This window comes from Sinohyriopsis cumingii, chromosome 18 (genome assembly GCF_028554795.1).
Source record: "Sinohyriopsis cumingii isolate HCF-2022 chromosome 18, ASM2855479v2, whole genome shotgun sequence".
Classification (NCBI taxonomy): Eukaryota; Metazoa; Mollusca; class Bivalvia; order Unionida; family Unionidae; genus Sinohyriopsis; species Sinohyriopsis cumingii.
The window spans coordinates 22,933,594-22,951,393 of NC_142978.1; the positions used below are offsets into that span (position 1 = coordinate 22,933,594).

The following is a 17,800-nucleotide window of genomic DNA, read 5'->3' on the forward strand; positions in this document are numbered from 1 at the left end:
GTATTTAAAAGGTCATGAAGACTGGTGTATAATGTGCCATGTGCAGAACTCATTTAATTTACAGTGGCTTCTTCGGTGGACATAAATTGACATTTCCTAATCTCATTGAAACTGATCACATGATGCAAATACAAGTTCTTTATATTTTACTACAATAATGATTGAATTAACCTTAAGTTTTGTTGATCAAATTGTAATTTTCTTCTATATTTATTAGTATTTACATTTAATTCTAATTAACTCACTTTCTATTAAGCTGTCTTTGCTTAAAAGTAGTTTTAGCTGTTTTCATTTATCTGTGCTGATATGCATTTGTCTGCTGATGATAAGAATAATTTAAAGACTAAAACCTCTGGCACATGTATTTTCCTTTAGGTCTTTTGTGAAAAATTTCAAGAATTTGTAAACAAAATGTAAGAAGGAGTAGCAAAATAAAGCCATGAAGAAAATAAGTTCCATTTTTTTTTTATTCACATAAATGTGTGCAGTTCTTACAGTCAACATACCTACTCTTTCAGACTACTAAAATTTGCAGAACAGCACCAACTGCTGGCACAACAACTTCAACAGCTAGCAGTAGAACAACTAGTGGTACTTACCACTCTACTACTAAAATGTGCCAGGGTGTAAGTATTGGAATCGTATATGGCATCTGAACAGTCCTTTTAGCTCACTGACTATAAGGCTTAAGTGAAAATATGGTATTGTTCTGAATCCTGCATGCATCATGCATTGTCTGTCATAACTTGCTAATTTCAACATCCCAAAATTCACAGGACCAGTTTCAGAAAGCTTGGCAGAGAGCATTCTGGCTTGAAGACATTTCAACATTATGCAAATTGTGTTAATCAGCAATCAAATATGGCCACCATTTCAAATGATGTCTCCTCAAAAACTGCCGAGCAGGATTTGATCATATTTAACCAAAAGTAGGATTTGATCAAATTTGACAAAAAGCTTCTTGGTATCAGGGTCCTTCTGTTTCTTACGAATTATGCTTGTTAGTTATCAGATATGGATGCTGTTAGCAACATTGGAAAACCCTCAAACTCAACATAGAACTACTCAGTGGATTTTGACCAAATTGGACATAAAGCATTCTCACATGGATTTTGTACAAGCTACATCAATCTATCATCAACTATGACCAGAGTTACAGAAACTTTTAAAATACTTTTCCGCAGATCTGAATTTGACCATATTTGACAGAAAGTGTACTTGCATAAAGACATTTCAGCACTGTTCATATACATATGATGTCACTTGATCATAAAATATGGCCACTGTAACTAAAAAAAGAAAATCTGAAAATAATGTCTCATAGACCATTGAGCAAAACTCAACAGAAAGCATCCCAATATGGAAGGCATTTCTAGTTTGGTTGTATAATTGATTCTGGTCTGCCATCATATATTCACACCATTACTAAAAATAGTAAGCATTTAAACAACTTATTTTTGGACACTGGTCAGCCAGATTTCACAGAAAGCATCCAGGCAGAAGGCCTTTTAAGTTTGCACAATTTATCTCAATGTGCCATTTATTGTCACTGCCATTACACCATGACTAAAAATAAAAATAGAAAAACCGTAAAATGTTGAAAAGTGTCATACTAATTTAGATTTATTGATCTTCTGACCTGATATTTGGCTCTGAGTCAATAACAGCCAGGTGAGAAATCTCAGGACTTGTAAGGTGTCTTGTTTTAGTCAATGGTTCTTTAAGAAGCAGGGATTACACTTACAAAAAAGGCAGAATGGTAATCAGCTGTACAGTCATTCTTTGCATAAAATGCATGGGCAGCCGTGGTGGCCCTTGTCAACCTATTCCAATGCCCATGTCTTTCAACTCATATGTAGCCTTGCTTTCTTGGCACTTCCTTCATCATAATAGTTAAGAAAACACTCTTTCTTCTTAAAAGTATGTGACCTTCTACCATGTCACCTTGAATAGCAAGCAGTAATCACCAATAATATTACATTTCAATTGCATATGCTGAACCTGTCATGCTGAGGATTGACTATCATATGAAATCCATATATGACTTTGAAAATCATTTGAAGCACCCATAATATCATAATTTGGTACTCTAGTTATATCTGATAGGTTGAAACATTTGATGGGATATGCCCCTAAGGCAGCAACATTTGAGGGGATATGCCCCTAAGGCAGCAGCCGTGACCAAAATTTTGAAATGTTTACATGGTCTCGAATGACGGAAATGATGCCATTTTTTTCAGACTTGTTCAGAACTCAGCATTTCCCCAATCTGCTTGTGAATCTTGCCATTTATGTGTAATCCATTTACTAAGCTTGTGTTGGTTTCTTGGTTCTGCATCTTTCATCGCTAATTATTATAGGAATCATTTTGTCTTGGGCTGAATATATCTGATGCTTTGCGGCTTCTGACATGATCATGGAAAGGCATAAGATGTGAGAAAATCTTGAAATTATACCATATGCACTGCAAAATGTGAGATGCTGTCATAATAATAATAATAATAACAATAATAATGCTTTATATATTGATAGTAACTCAGTATAGAACTATTTTCCCTTGAGGCCTTCTCAACAATCTACTGTGTTATAAGACTATTTATCACAAAAAGCTGAAAAAGAATGCTTTTTTCTTATGTAACATCTATTCAAAGCATTTATTTTTAAAAGAATTAAGACAATTGGAATCTTTCATATTTAAATACAAGTAGTTCCAGTCAAGAACCTCTTCTTGAATTGCTGTATCTAATTTTTTCATTTCCAGCTTCTGCGGAGTATGGTGCATAACTTCTGTGTATCTGGCTAAACATGTCTTACAGATATTTTGCTGTAGTATATCTGTCTATACATGTCATGTACATATTGTGGTGCATTGTATCTGTCAAAACATGTATATATTGTGGTACAGTGTAGCTAGCTAATTTTGTTTTGTAGATATTATGTTGCAGTGCATCTGGCTAAACATGTAGAAATTGTACTGCAGTTTGTCTGGTTATAGAAGTGCTGCATTGCATTTGGCTAAACATGTCTTATACATAGTGTGCTGCTTTGTATCTGGCTAAACATGTCTTATACATATTGTGCTGCTTTGCATCTGGCTAAACATGTCTTGTACATATTGTGCTGCATTGCTCTGGCTAAACATGTCTTATACAAATTGTGCTGCATTGCTCTGGCTAAACATGTCTTATACATAGTGTGCTGCATTGCTCTGGCTAAACATGTCTTATACATAGTGTGCTGCATTGCTCTGGCTAAACATGTCTTATACATATTGTGCTACATTGCTCTGGCTAAACATGTCTTATTGTGCTGCATTGCATCTGGCTAAACATGTCTTATACATATTGTGCTGCTTTGCATCTGGCTAAACATGTCTTATACATATTGTACTGGATTGCTCTGGCTAAACATGTCTTATACATAGTGTGCTGCATTGCTCTGGCTAAACATGTCTTATACATAGTGTGCTGCATTGCATCTGGCTAAACATGTCTTATACATATTGTGCTGCATTGCAGCTAACTAAACGTCTTATACATACTGTGCTGCATTGCTCTGGCTAAACATGTCTTATACATATTGTACTGGATTGCTCTGGCTAAACATGTCTTATACATAGTGTGCTGGATTGCTCTGGCTAAACATGTCTTATACATAGTGTGCTGGATTGCTCTGGCTAAACATGTCTTATACATAGTGTGCTGCATTGCTCTGGCTAAACATGTCTTATACATAGTGTGCTGCATTGCTCTGGCTAAACATGTCTTATACATAGTGTGCTGCATTGCATCTGGCTAAACATGTCTTATACATATTGTGCTGGATTGCTCTGGCTAAACATGTCTTATACATAGTGTGCTGCATTGCTCTGGCTAAACATGTCTTATACATGGTGTGCTGCATTGCATCTGGCTAAACATGTCTTATACATATTGTGCTGCATTGCTCTGGCTAAACATGTCTTATACATAGTGTGTTGCATTGCTCTGGCTAAACATGTCTTATACATATTGTGCTGCATTGCTCTGGCTAAACATGTCTTATACATAGTGTGCTACATTGCATCTGGCTAAACATGCCTTATACATATTGTGCTGGATTGCTCTGGCTAAACATGTCTTATACATAGTGTGCTGCATTGCTCTGGCTAAACATGTCTTATACATAGTGTGCTGCATTGCTCTGGCTAAATATGTCTTATACATAGTGTGCTGCATTGCTCTGGCTTAACATGTCTTATACATAGTGTGCTGCATTGCATCTGGCTAAACATGTCTTATACATATTGTGCTGCATTGCTCTGGCTAAACATGTCTTATACATAGTGTGTTGCATTGCTCTGGCTAAACATGTCTTATACATATTGTGCTGCATTGCTCTGGCTAAACATGTCTTATACATAGTGTGCTGCATTGCATCTGGCTAAACATGTCTTATACATAGTGTGCTGCATTGCTCTGGCTAAATATGTCTTATACATAGTGTGCTGCATTGCATCTAGCTAAACATGTCTTATACATACTGTGCTGAATTGCATCTGGCTAAACATGTCTTATTGTGCTGCATTGCATCTGGCTAAACAATGTTTTATTGTGCTGCATTGCTCTGGCTAAACATGTCTTATACATATTGTGCAGCTTTGCATCTGGCTAAACATGTCTTATACATAGTGTGCTGCTTTGCATCTGGCTAAACATGTCTTATACATATTGTGCTGGATTGCATCTGGCTAAACATGTCTTATACATATTGTGCTGCATTGCATCTGGCTAAACATGTCTTATACATGCTGTGCTGCTTTGCATCTGGCTAAACATGTCTTATACATATTGTGCTGCTTTGCATCTGGCTAAACATGTCTTATACATAGTGTGCTGCTTTGCATCTGGCTAAACATGTCTTATACATATTGTGCTGGATTGCATCTGGCTAAACATTTCTTATACATAGTGTGCTGCATTGCATCTGGCTAAACATATCTTATACATATTGTGCTGGATTGCATCTAGCTAAACATGTCTTATACATACTGTGCTGGATTGCATCTGGCTAAACATGTCTTATACATAATGTGCTGAATTGCATCTGGCTAAACATGTCTTATTGTGCTGCATTGCATCTGGCTAAACATGTCTTATACATAATGTGCTGAATTGCTCTGGCTAAACATGTCTTATACATATTGTGCTGCTTTGCATCTGGCTAAACATGTCTTATACATAGTGTGCTGCTTTGCATCTGGCTAAACATGTCTTATACATATTGTGCTGGATTGCATCTGGCTAAACATGTCTTATACATATTGTGCTGGATTGCATCTGGCTAAACATGTCTTATACATAGTATGCTGGATTGCATCTGGCTAAACATGTCTTATTGTGCTGCATTGTATCTGGCTAAACAATGTTTTATTGTGCTGCATTGCTCTGGCTAAACATGTCTTATACATATTGTGCTGCTTTGCATCTGGCTAAACATGTCTTATACATAGTGTGCTGCTTTGCATCTGGCTAAACATGTCTTATACATATTGTGCTGGATTGCATCTAGCTAAACATGTCTTATACATACTGTGCTGGATTGCATCTGGCTAAACATGTCTTATACATATTGTGCTGCACTGCATCTGGTTAAACATGTCTTATACATAATGTGCTGAATTGCATCTGGCTAAACATGTCTTATTGTGCTGCATTGCATCTGGCTAAACATGTCTTATACATATTGTGCTGGATTGCATCTGGTTAAACATGTCTTATACATATTGTGCTGGATTGCATCTGGCTAAACATGTCTTATACATAGTATGCTGAATTGCATCTGGCTAAACATGTCTTATTGTGCTGCATTGCATCTGGCTAAACAATGTTTTATTGTGCTGCATTGCTCTGGCTAAACATGTCTTATACATATTGTGCTGCTTTGCATCTGGCTAAACATGTCTTATACATAGTGTGCTGCTTTGCATCTGGCTAAACATGTCTTATACGTATTGTGCTGGATTGCATCTAGCTAAACATGTCTTATACATATTGTGCTGGATTGCATCTGGCTAAACATGTCTTATACATATTGTGCTGCACTGCATCTGGTTAAACATGTCTTATACATAATGTGCTGAATTGCATCTGGCTAAACATGTCTTATTGTGCTGCATTGCATCTGGCTAAACATGTCTTATATATATTGTGCTGGACTGCATCTGGTTAAACACATCTTATACATACTGTGCTGCTTTGCATCTGGCTAAACATGTCTTATACATATTGTGCTGGATTGCATCTGGCTAAACATGTCTTATACATATTGTGCTGGATTGCATCTGGCTAAACATGTCTTATACATAGTATGCTGGATTGCATCTGGCTAAACATGTCTTATTGTGCTGCATTGCATCTGGCAAAACAATGTTTTATTGTGCTGCATTGCTCTGGCTAAACATGTCTTACACATATTGTGCTGCATTGCTCTGGCTGAACATGTCTTATACATATTGTGCTGCTTTGCATCTGGCTAAACATGTCTTATACATAGTGTGCTGCTTTGCATCTGGCTAAACATGTCTTATACATATTGTGCTGGATTGCATCTGGCTAAACATGTCTTATACATATTGTGCTGGATTGCATCTGGCTAAACATGTCTTATACATATTGTGCTGCACTGCATCTGGTTAAACATGTCTTATACATAATGTGCTGAATTGCATCTGGCTAAACATGTCTTATTGTGCTGCATTGCATCTGGCTAAACAATGTTTTATTGTGCTGCATTGTTCTGGCTAAACATGTCTTATACATATTGTGCTGCATTGCTCTGGCTAAACATGTCTTATACATATTGTGCTGCTTTGCATCTGGCTAAACATGTCTTATACATAGTGTGCTGCTTTGCATCTGGCTAAACATGTCTTATACATATTGTGCTGGATTGCATCTGGCTAAACATGTCTTATACATATTGTGCTGGATTGCATCTGGCTAAACATGTCTTATACATATTGTGCTGCACTGCATCTGGTTAAACATGTCTTATACATAATGTGCTGAATTGCATCTGGCTAAACATGTCTTATACATACTGTGCTGTGTTGCATCTGGCTAAACATGTCTTATACATATTGTTCTGAATTGCATCTGACTAAACATGTTTTATTGTGCTGCATTGCTCTGGCTAAAGATGTCTTTTACATATTGTGCTGCATTGGATCTGGCTAAACATGTCTTATTTGCTGCATTGCTTCTGGTTAAACATTTCTTTTACATATTGTGCTGCATTGGATCTTGCTAAATATGTCCTACAAATATTGTGCTGTATTGTATCTTGCTAAACATGTCTTATAGACATTGTGCCGCAGTTCCGTAGCTTTATATACTAAAAGGCTGTACTATAATTAATTATTTTTATCTATGTTGTTATATTTTAACAGGGGTTGCAAACATGCATTAAAAAGTTTAGCTCTTGTGTTGCTCTTTTTTTGTAATTTCAAATTCTGTCCAGGTCTTATCTTGAGCGGTTTTGTTCTTTAAGTCAACAATCTAGTACTAGTTGAATACTTGCATTAAAACATAGGATTGTGGAATCAGGAAGGAGGTACTTCTTAATTTTGGTAAGCATTGATATCTTAGAAGAAAGCATACATTAATAACCTTACAACCAGTCAAGAAAGTTTTAAACTTGAATGCTAAGACATTTATAATCCAAAACATTTTCAGTGACTGATGTATTTGTAGGATTTCATTTTTACGATTTATGTCCAGATCGTTCTGGTCCATGTGAGCCATTGTCTGAGCTCTGGTTATTAAAATGCAAAATTCTATTTTGATGTTGAAACATTTTGTTATTCTTACTCCATTGTTCAGCATTCTTGAAGTCTTTGTTTAACTTGGTTTGGATGGTATTTAAGGATGGAACATAAAAGGACATGATTAAAAAAAATCTTTTCTCATTTAATTTTAGTACTATAATGATTCACAGTTTTCATTTATGATCTAGATTTCTGAAATCATTACAAATAAAATTGTTCCATGTATGGTACAGTCTACTCACAACAAAGAATGCCATTTTCCAATGCATGGCTTGAGCAGGGCATATTTTGTTGCAGTGTTGATAATATTTTATTGTCCAGCTCTTACCTTAGTAACAGTTGGAGAGATTTTAATAAAATTTTGCCCAGGTATATATTTTGACTAAATGATCACACTCCCTGCCTTAATTGTATCTTATTGTGGAGCATAGCTTTTGAACCACTTAAAATATTTTAATGAAACTTTAGCCAGTTGCCAGTATGTATCATGTGTAGACGTTGTGGAATGTACCATGGCAATGCCTGTTGCCTCAGGGTCAGTATCACAGCAATGGGAAAATGTTTTTCTGTGATTGTATCCTTGTCCATGGTATCACATTTGACTTACTGAATATTTTTTTTTTAAACTTTTGAACCTATGATATATATGACTAGACAGTGTTTTGCATATCCTAGCCATGCCTCCTACTACAAGAACAATTTTATGGCAACAGAAACAAAAATCTGTGATCTCTATTAATGAAAAGGTGTAACTTTTAAACCATTACTTTTAAACCAGTAAAGATATTAAGGAAACTTTAGCCTTTTATATATCTGATTTCACATTTATACCCCCTTGCCAACTAGGTCAATGTTACAATGTTAATGTTTGTCAGTTACCTGTTTCCATATCCACATTTTCTCGTTTTAACCCCTGCAGGTATTTTGATTAAGCTTTGCCCAGATCCACACCCTATCAAACAGTAGTCGAGCCCTTACCTCAAATGTCATTCTCATTAGTGTGGAAATTTTCATGAGGCAGGTAAATCATGGCACTCTCATTAGTGTGGAAATTTTCATGAGACATGTATCTTGGCACTCTCATTAGTGTGGAATTTTTTATGAGACAAGCAAATCTTGGCACTCTCATTAGTGTGGAATTTTTTATAAGACAAGCAAATCTTGGCACTCTCATTAGTGTGGAAATTTTCACGAGGCAGGCATATCTTGGCACTCTCATTAGTGTGGAAATTGTCGTGAGGCAGGCATATCTTGGCACTCTCATTAGTGTGGAAATTTTCACGAGACAGATGTATCTTGGCACTCTCATTAGTGTGGAAATTTTCACGAGACACATGTATCTTGACACTCTCATTAGTGTGGAAATTTTCACGAGACAGGCAAATCTTGGCACTCTCATTAGTGTGGAAATTTTCATGAGACAAGCAAATCCAGGCACTCTCTATAGTGTGGAAATTTTCATGAGGCAGGCAAATCTTGGCACTCTCATTAGTGTGGAAATTTTCATGAGACAGATGTACCTTGGCACTCTCATTAGTGTAGAAATTGTCATGAGGCAGATGTATCATATGTCATTGAGAGTGCTCTTGTTTAATTTACATTGGAGTGACAGTGGCTTCTGCGATGGATTTAAATTTACATTTTTTAATCTTGTTTACACTGATCACATGATACAGTTAATGATTCCACTGCAAGTAAAATCCGCATAAAATATTACCATATTTAAGAAGAGATATAATAATAATAATAATAATAATAATAATAACAGTAATAATAATAATAATAATAATAATAATAAAGACTATTTAGAGAAGGTAACTGAATTAGTTACAGAACTAATCTACCTTGAGGCCTTCTATCTGTTATGTACAATATATACAGTATATACAATATGATGTGAAGAATTTGGCTTGACACTAAATAATTAAATAATTTTAAAATTCAGAGTATCAAGCCTAGGAAACATGCACAGGCATCTGTGAAAACATAAACATATATAAAACAAAATATAATCCTGCATTGAAAAATTCAACTATGAAAATGATGCAAAATTACAGAAAAGCAGATGGTATTTTTTGTAATAGAACTGTTCAATTTTCTAAAGATTTCATTCATTTAAGACATTCGATTATGAAAAGAAGAAATGCAAGGAGCCTGCCTTATGTCACCAGGAATGTTGTTCCATACCACTGGACCAGATACTGAAAACTTTTTTAAACAATTCCTTCTTTGGCTTGGTATAATGTAATTCTTTATTCTTATGGAACTTAAATTTGGAGTGCCATCAGCATCTCTTTGGTGAAAGATATTGCTTAGACAGACAGGAATGACTTTTCTGGATACTTTATACATCAATTTGGCCTTTCTAAGAAATATTCTTTGATGTATTGTTGAAATCTTTATATTATTCATTGCATCCTGAAAATTGTCTATACATTAATCTAGAATTAAATGGCAAGCCCTCTTTTGGAGCCTTAAAAGAGTTGTTATGTTTGAATTAGAGGTATTACTGTAAATTACATTACAGTAGTCCAGATATGGCTGAATATAACTTTTATAAAAGATGACCCTATACTAAAGAGGAATGTGTGTTTTGATTTTCCTCAATAGCCAAAGATAAAAACTAACCTTTTTTGAAACATGTTTAATGTGAATAGACAAAGCAAGATTGTTATCTATGAATACATCAAGAATTCTATCTTGAGAGGTCATATTAAGGCTCATGTCAAAGAGAACCTTGATTTTGTTGCTATCAAGTCTTGCTCATTTTTGTTGTGTTGTAACTAGTAGGGCTTTTGTTTTTTCTGTATTTATGATCATACTGTTTTCCTTGCACCATACTTAAAGTCTGTCTTGTAAGTTATTTTCAAGTACCGTTTTGGTTTTACCCATCTCAGACAGTGCAGTATCATCTGCATAGAGGTCAGTGGAAGAAATTGAAGTTCTAATCTTAAGAGGTAAATCATTGATAAATAGAATGAATTACAGATGTCCAAGGATAGAGCAAATATCATGAGTATGTGTGTCTTACTAATGGATTATAAAAGAATGTAGTATTTATAATACCAACAACATGTTAAAATAAATAGTAATTACTATTATCTTTTGTTATGATATGCATAATAGTATACTTTCTTCTTAAGAGGTCTTAAAGGGAGAATACTCTTCAACTAAAATAGTCACCCTGTATAAATAATGTATTACTATTACTGTTAGTATTATTATTATTTATCTTTTGAAATAGATTTCTCTTTTCAAGCCCTTTAAATCACTTTAACATGAAAAGCAAACAATTTGGCTTGTTTTCGCAGATTGTACTGTGTTGATAACAATAATAATAATAATAATAATAATAATGAGGACTTTGTATAGCACCTAATCTTTAGAAGCTCTAAGCACTTTACAACATTAATCACCTAAAAAACCAGAAAAAGACAAATATAATGATATGATTACAAGAAAAAAACACCATGAAATTAGAAAACATAACATGCTGTAAAGATTTGAGGTAGGGAACATTATTAGGTCTTTAAGTTTGTTCTTGCAGTTGTTATTGAGATGTATTGTGTATTGTATCACATGAATGGCTTGCATTGGCTCACACTTGCAGTGTTGTATCATACTATCATGTTCAATGTTGTATCATAGTCAGTGTTGCATCATACTCCACATTACTGCTAGATATAAGCATTGATTGTATAGATAAATACACCATTTTCTCCTTGCATTTTTGTAATGGAAGATGAAGCTGGTTCCAGTTAGAATATCCATTCATGTGATCAATTATTTTGTATTGTCTACTCATAACATGTACACAAATTCAAAAGTCGTTTTGGCTGTTTCCATTCATCGTGCTGATGTGCATTTGTCTGCTGATGACAAGAATAAATTTATTGCTAAAAAAAACTCTGGCACATGTATTTTCTTTTACATCTTAGGTGACAGATTTTAAGAATCTTTTTGCCAAAATGTAAGAAAGAACAGAAAAGAAACCTGCAAAGAAAATAATTCCTTTCACCAACATAATACAGTTTTCAGTTCATGGATGCCTTTGTCTGGCCATCCCAAACCAAGTCCAGGCTCTTCACCATAAAAAAGAAGATTGAAATAATCATCTGATTACATACTATTTCAGAGCACTAAAAATTGCAGTGCAATACCAACTCCTAGAACAACTTCAGCAACTAGTAGTACTACAAAGTGCCAAGGAGTAAGTATTAGAATTCTGTCAGTAGTATCAGGGGCATCGGAACAATTTTAAGTTTGTTAACTGTAAGTCTGCTTCAGCCCGGTGGTATGGTTCAGAGTCTAGCATGCATCCGTCTGTCTGTCAAATATTGTTGTTTTCAACATCTCAATAACAACTGGACTAATTAAACAAAAACATGGCATAGATCATCCTGCATTGAAGACCTTTCATGATTGTTCAGACAATACCATCAACCCTTAAATATGGCTGACAGTACTAATTACGTCTTCCAAAAAGCACTAAACAGGATTTGAATGAAATTGGCAGAAAGCATCTCTGTTTAAGGTACTTCATTTTCTTATGAATTATGCCAGTCTGTCATGTAATATGACTGCAGCATTGCTAAATGTGGAAAACCTTTAAATAATTTCTCAAAACCTACTGGATAGAATTTGATCAAATTCTGACAGAAGACCTCTTAGCATGGAAAGTCTTTCAAGTTTATGCAAATGATGCCAATCTGTGATGAAACATGACTGTCATTGCTAAAAGCAGAAAAACCTTCAAAAAACTTATCACAAAAACTGCTGAACGGAATTTGACCAAATTTGACTGAAGAATTCTTAGCATTGAAGGACTTTCAAGTTTATGCAAATTATGCTAATCTGTCAACAGTTATGACCACAGTTACTAAAAAAACAGAATAAAACAAACTGCTGAACAGAATTTGACCCTACTGCATCATGGCATAAAGACAGTTAAGCATTGTACATGTTCAAATGATGCCCAGCCATTATAAAATATGGCCATAGCAACTAATATAGAAAAGCCTGCCAGAAACTTTTCAAAACCTGCCAAACAGAATTTAACAAAATTTGATTGCAGGCATCCCGACATGGAAGGCCTCGCAAGTGTATATAATTGATTTGACTAAAAGCATCTTGGTATAATTAGTATTGCTGACATTACTAAAAGATAAAAAAGAGAAAAAAATTAAATGTTGGGAAGCATCATGCTGATCTAAATTAATGTGTCTACTGACCTAGATTTCTTGGTCTACTAACCTGACATTTAGCTCATGAGTGTCTCAGAGACACAATAGCCTCACATTTTAGTGAATGCATTGCTCTTACAGTTTCAAAATATAAATAGGATCTTCATCAATCTACTTGTTCATTCTTTGCAGAAAAAGTAGAGGAGCTATTCCGATGCCCTTGTAGTTCGACCCTTGACTTATATTTAGCCTCTAGTCCTTGGCTTTTCTTTTTTCATAACTTTTAACAATAAAATCTTTCTGCTTACACGTGTTATCTTTTAATGTCTCCTTGAACAGCAAGCTATCATTGGCCATTGCACTTCAATGGCATATTTGGAACATGTCATGATCAAATCATACGTCCTGGAAATCATTACGCAGGTTTGCACCCTTTATTGACATAATTTGCCACCATAGTTTTATCTCATAGGCCAATTCATTACATCATTAACAAAATTTCAAAACTTTAACATGGTATAAATTAAACAATGCCATTTAATCAAGCAGATTCAAGACTTGAGCTTTCCTCAATCTGCTTGTTAGGCTGACAACTATTTAAATGTAAGCCATTGTCAGTGTGCACGTGATAATTAACTCAGTTTGCAGTTGTTGCATTAACCTTATATCATGACAGGATTCAGTTTGTAAGACATGTCTTTGTTGAATAAATCCAACAATTTAGGTCAGGTATCTTAAGAATTATCATGATATTAGTTTGGACTGCTGCATACATGTACATGATGAAAAAAACTGATGAGGTAGTCTCAGCATAATGCCTTGATAAGGGCATTAGCTGGCACCAGAAGTACTACAGATGGTTGTTGTTGTTGTTGTTCTAAGGTTTAATGCCATTTTTCAGCACAAGATAGGCTATACATGTCGGCCAGTATAACTGGTGGAGGAAGAACCCTGGAAAACCCAGGGAAGAACCACCGACCCACGAGAAGCTACTGGCAGGCTTTCCCACATACCCACACTAGCCGAGCCTTGGACTCGAACCCATGCAGACAGAGGTGAGATGGCAGTGATCCGGAATGGTGAGCGCTTTAGACCACTTGGCCACTCAGGGACCCCTACTGCAGATGGAGATTGCAAACTATGAAACACATTTATTCCCTGACCATGCAACAGATGTAAGAAGGCCTGCTATTATAATTATGGTTTGCCTGTACGTTTAAAATAGATTCCCATTTACAGTGAATACCTATTTAAAAATATTATGGCTAAAAATTCAAAAATGCATGCAAATGAATATAATGAAGCGATAATATAATAATAATAATAATAATAATAATAATAATAATAATAATAATTTCCTTGTTTATATTAAAAGACAGACTAATGAAGATAGGGGAAATCAAACTAAAAATGTTGAATAAGATGAAAAACTTGATATAATGTCCAGGATGGAAAAAAATTAACAAATTGAAAGTTGTTACATGTTTGCTTTTATTACATTTCCAATGAACATTTTTACAAGGACTGATGGATATGGACTGCAGATTTTCACATAGCATGAACTGGTATTTCCTTCATCGGTAACATCCACGTGAATGTTTGTTAACATGGTTACCAAATTTGTAAATGTATATTGGCAGTGAACTAAACCAAGCTATTTACACATGTAACATTGCAGCCTTGTATACCATGTTGTTGTGCAATGTAGATGGCTTTATTCCTTCTTAGTGACTTATAGTGGCAGACTTGGATGCAAATTCCCATATGTAGGTTTTGAATTGCCAATTGTCATTTTATTCATATTTCACCTGTCTGGTATGCAAGGTGTTATTTTCTTTATATTTCACTTGTCTGGTTAGCATGGTGTCATTTTATTCATATTTCACCTGTCTGGTTTGCAAAGTGTCATTTTATTCATATTTCACTGGTCTGGTTTGCAAGGTGTCATTGTATTCATATTTCACCTGTCTGGTTTGCAAAGTGTCATTTTATTCATATTTCACCGGTCTGGTTTGCAAGGTGTCATTTTATTCATATTTCACCTGTCTGGTTTGCAAGGTGCCATTTTTTTTTCGTATTTCACCTGTCTGGTTTGCAAGGTGTCATTTTATTCATATTTCACCTGTCTGGTTTGCAAGGTGTCATTTTATTCATATTTAACCTGTCTGGTTTGCAAGGTGTCATTTTATTCATATTTAACCTGTCTTGTTTACAAGGTGTCATTTTATCATATTTTACCTGTTTGGTTTTAAGTCAATATTTTGCCATATTCTTACATTAAAAAAATTTGACCAGTGTTGTTTGATAAGATGTATGAATGTGACTCTGTTTTGTTTTACATTAACTATCCTTTTTATGGGCAACACCATAAATGAGTGACCCTGAATCCAACATTGTGTTTATATTGGCTGATTTATTTCAAAAACACTTTGCCACATTTGAAATTCCTAAATATTTGGAATCAAGTTTGGGTTTGTTTGATAAAATAGCATTCAACAGATGCTAGTTTCAGTACATTTTCAGTACATTTCTGTTATGCTAAAGTGCCTGAAACAGTTGTCAACGATGTTGTCAAAGGTACTGTGCACTGTTTTATGGTATTTCATATGTTGAGTGCCGTCAATCATAAATGTGAAATTTGTATTTTGTATTGTTTGCTTTTAATAACAAAAAAAATACCCTAGTATTCTTTTCTCTTGAAAAATTTCAGATTTAATTACCAAAGGTAAAGAAAACAATGACCTTAAGAAACAAACCTAAAAAGAATTTGTGAATTATAATTTCAAATGTGAAAATTATGTGACTCTGTGGATCATCCTGGATGAATTGAGTGTGAGCGAGAAAGTCTACATAATAATTGTGCCATTCTGTTAGGAAATATTTAATGTTGGGTTAAATAATTGATATAATGTTGGGAAGATAGTTTACTTGGGGCCTTTTGTTAGGCTCTTCCCTTACCTAGCGACCAAGTTATGTACAAGTGGGAAATATCGTGTACTGTACAGCATGATGAAAGATTGTTTAAAGAAATTTATTGTGTTGAATTGTTCATACAACATTTTGTTTAAAGAAATTTATTGTGTTGAATTGGTACATACAACATTTTGTTTAAAGAAATTTATTGTCTTGAATTGGTACATAAAACATTTTGTTTAAAGAAATTTACTGGGTTGAATTGGTACATAAAACAGTTTGTTTAAAGAAATTTATTGTGTTTAATTGGTATATAATATACAACTTTTTGTTTAAAGAAATTTATTATGTTGAATTGGTTCTTGTTGAAAATTTGAAAAAATAATTTTTTATATATTTAATATGGATTTGCAACTAACAAAGAGTGTAAAAACAAGCACTTTGTAATGTTGTGATTTCACTGATGCACTGCAAATTATCATATTATAATTCTTACTGACAATGTGTGTCTGCTTTTACTTTCTTCAGTGTATTATATTTTTAGCCATCAGTAGCTAAAGTAGCAATATGTAGGTTTGCTTTTTGTTGTTGCGTTGGCCGTTTCTTTTTTTCTTTCATTTCCCTAGAATACCTAAATAAGTATCTTAGCAGCTTTTGTTAGGTCACTACATCTTTCTGACCCTAAAGACTTAGAGAAAAATAAGCTTCCAGAAACATCACCAACAGCATTCTCTCTCTTAGTCTTTAATCATTATAAACTATGCAGGGATCTTTTAACTAGACAAGTGTAAAAACTATCAAATTCATCCATTAACGTATATATTAGCTTATAAGTCCAACTGCAAACTGCACTTACCAGATATGCTGGCACATAATGTGCTGGCATGTATGTGTCTGTGCAGTTTGATAGGAGTAATCTGTACAACAGACAACATAGACCCTGATCTGCAGATGTATTATGCTATGGCAGATCTGGATCTTTGTTGTTTTGCAGTTGGATGCAGTTTATAAGCTTGTATATACAGTACATTCTTTAGATGAGAATAATTTCTGATTCAAACTTAGTCATCAGTCTTTAGCAAAACCCATTTTCCTAACACACAGCAATGTAAACAATCATCAACACTCCTTCCATTTATGCAAACTGCTTAGCATTATGGGTAAGGGGTATAGCCTGTCAATGCTTTTTTATGCCCAGTGAAGAACCATAGCCCTCATTCTGTAACTTTACTCCAGATGACCTTGGTTTAAATCTTTATCAATATTTTAGTAAAGAATAAATGATTGGATTTTGGTACTAATTAATAGTGTCAGGTAAGAAAAAAATCTATATTCGTATTCAAGATATAATTAGAAAAACAACAAAAAAATCATTCAAAATTGAAATGTTTTACTTTTTAAAAGTTTTAAATGGCAGCAATTGGCCCAGTACTGGGGAATGCTTTAATATAAATCTTGTCTTCTCTTTCAGAATTGATGAAACACTGATGTCAGTTTAAACAAACATGTCTTCGATATATATTTTCCTCATCTACAGTGTATATTTACTTATTAGTCCAACTACAAGCTACACAGATGGCCCTGATCTGCCATCACATGATGTTCCTGTAGATCTGGGTCTTCACAGTTTGTTAGGAGTAATCAGTTGAACAAATAGAGATCCAGATCTTCTGGTGCATTATGTGATGGCAGATCCGGGATTATGTTGTTTGCAGTTGGACTTAGAAGCAATTATATATCGTAAATGTTGGCATTATACTATATATGTATTTATTCAATGTTTTGCTAAATGTTTTCATTCTACTTGATGGCCATTGAAATGCAGTATGTAAATTTAAAGTCTAAATCATAGATTTGCCCCCAGTCAGATTACAATCGAGACCTCTGTTATAATGGA

General features: G+C 34.4%; 1 protein-coding gene across 5 annotated transcripts in view; it reads left to right on the forward strand.

Annotated features, from left to right (window-relative positions):
• Positions 1–17,800, forward strand: part of LOC149776215 (plexin domain-containing protein 2-like) — a 151,554-nt gene that overhangs the window by 114,879 nt on the left and 18,875 nt on the right. For 2 of the 5 annotated variants that reach the window (XM_089942587.1, XM_089942590.1), the window contains 2 exons: positions 519–626; positions 11,943–12,017. The exons of 1 other annotated variant lie outside the window; for it this stretch is intronic. In XM_089942587.1, the coding sequence (XP_089798713.1) occupies positions 519–626; positions 11,943–12,017 (183 nt within the window). The remainder of the gene's footprint in view (positions 1–518; positions 627–11,942; positions 12,018–17,800) is intronic. 2 more of the 5 variants (XM_089942589.1, XM_089942591.1) reach the window with 2 other exon arrangements.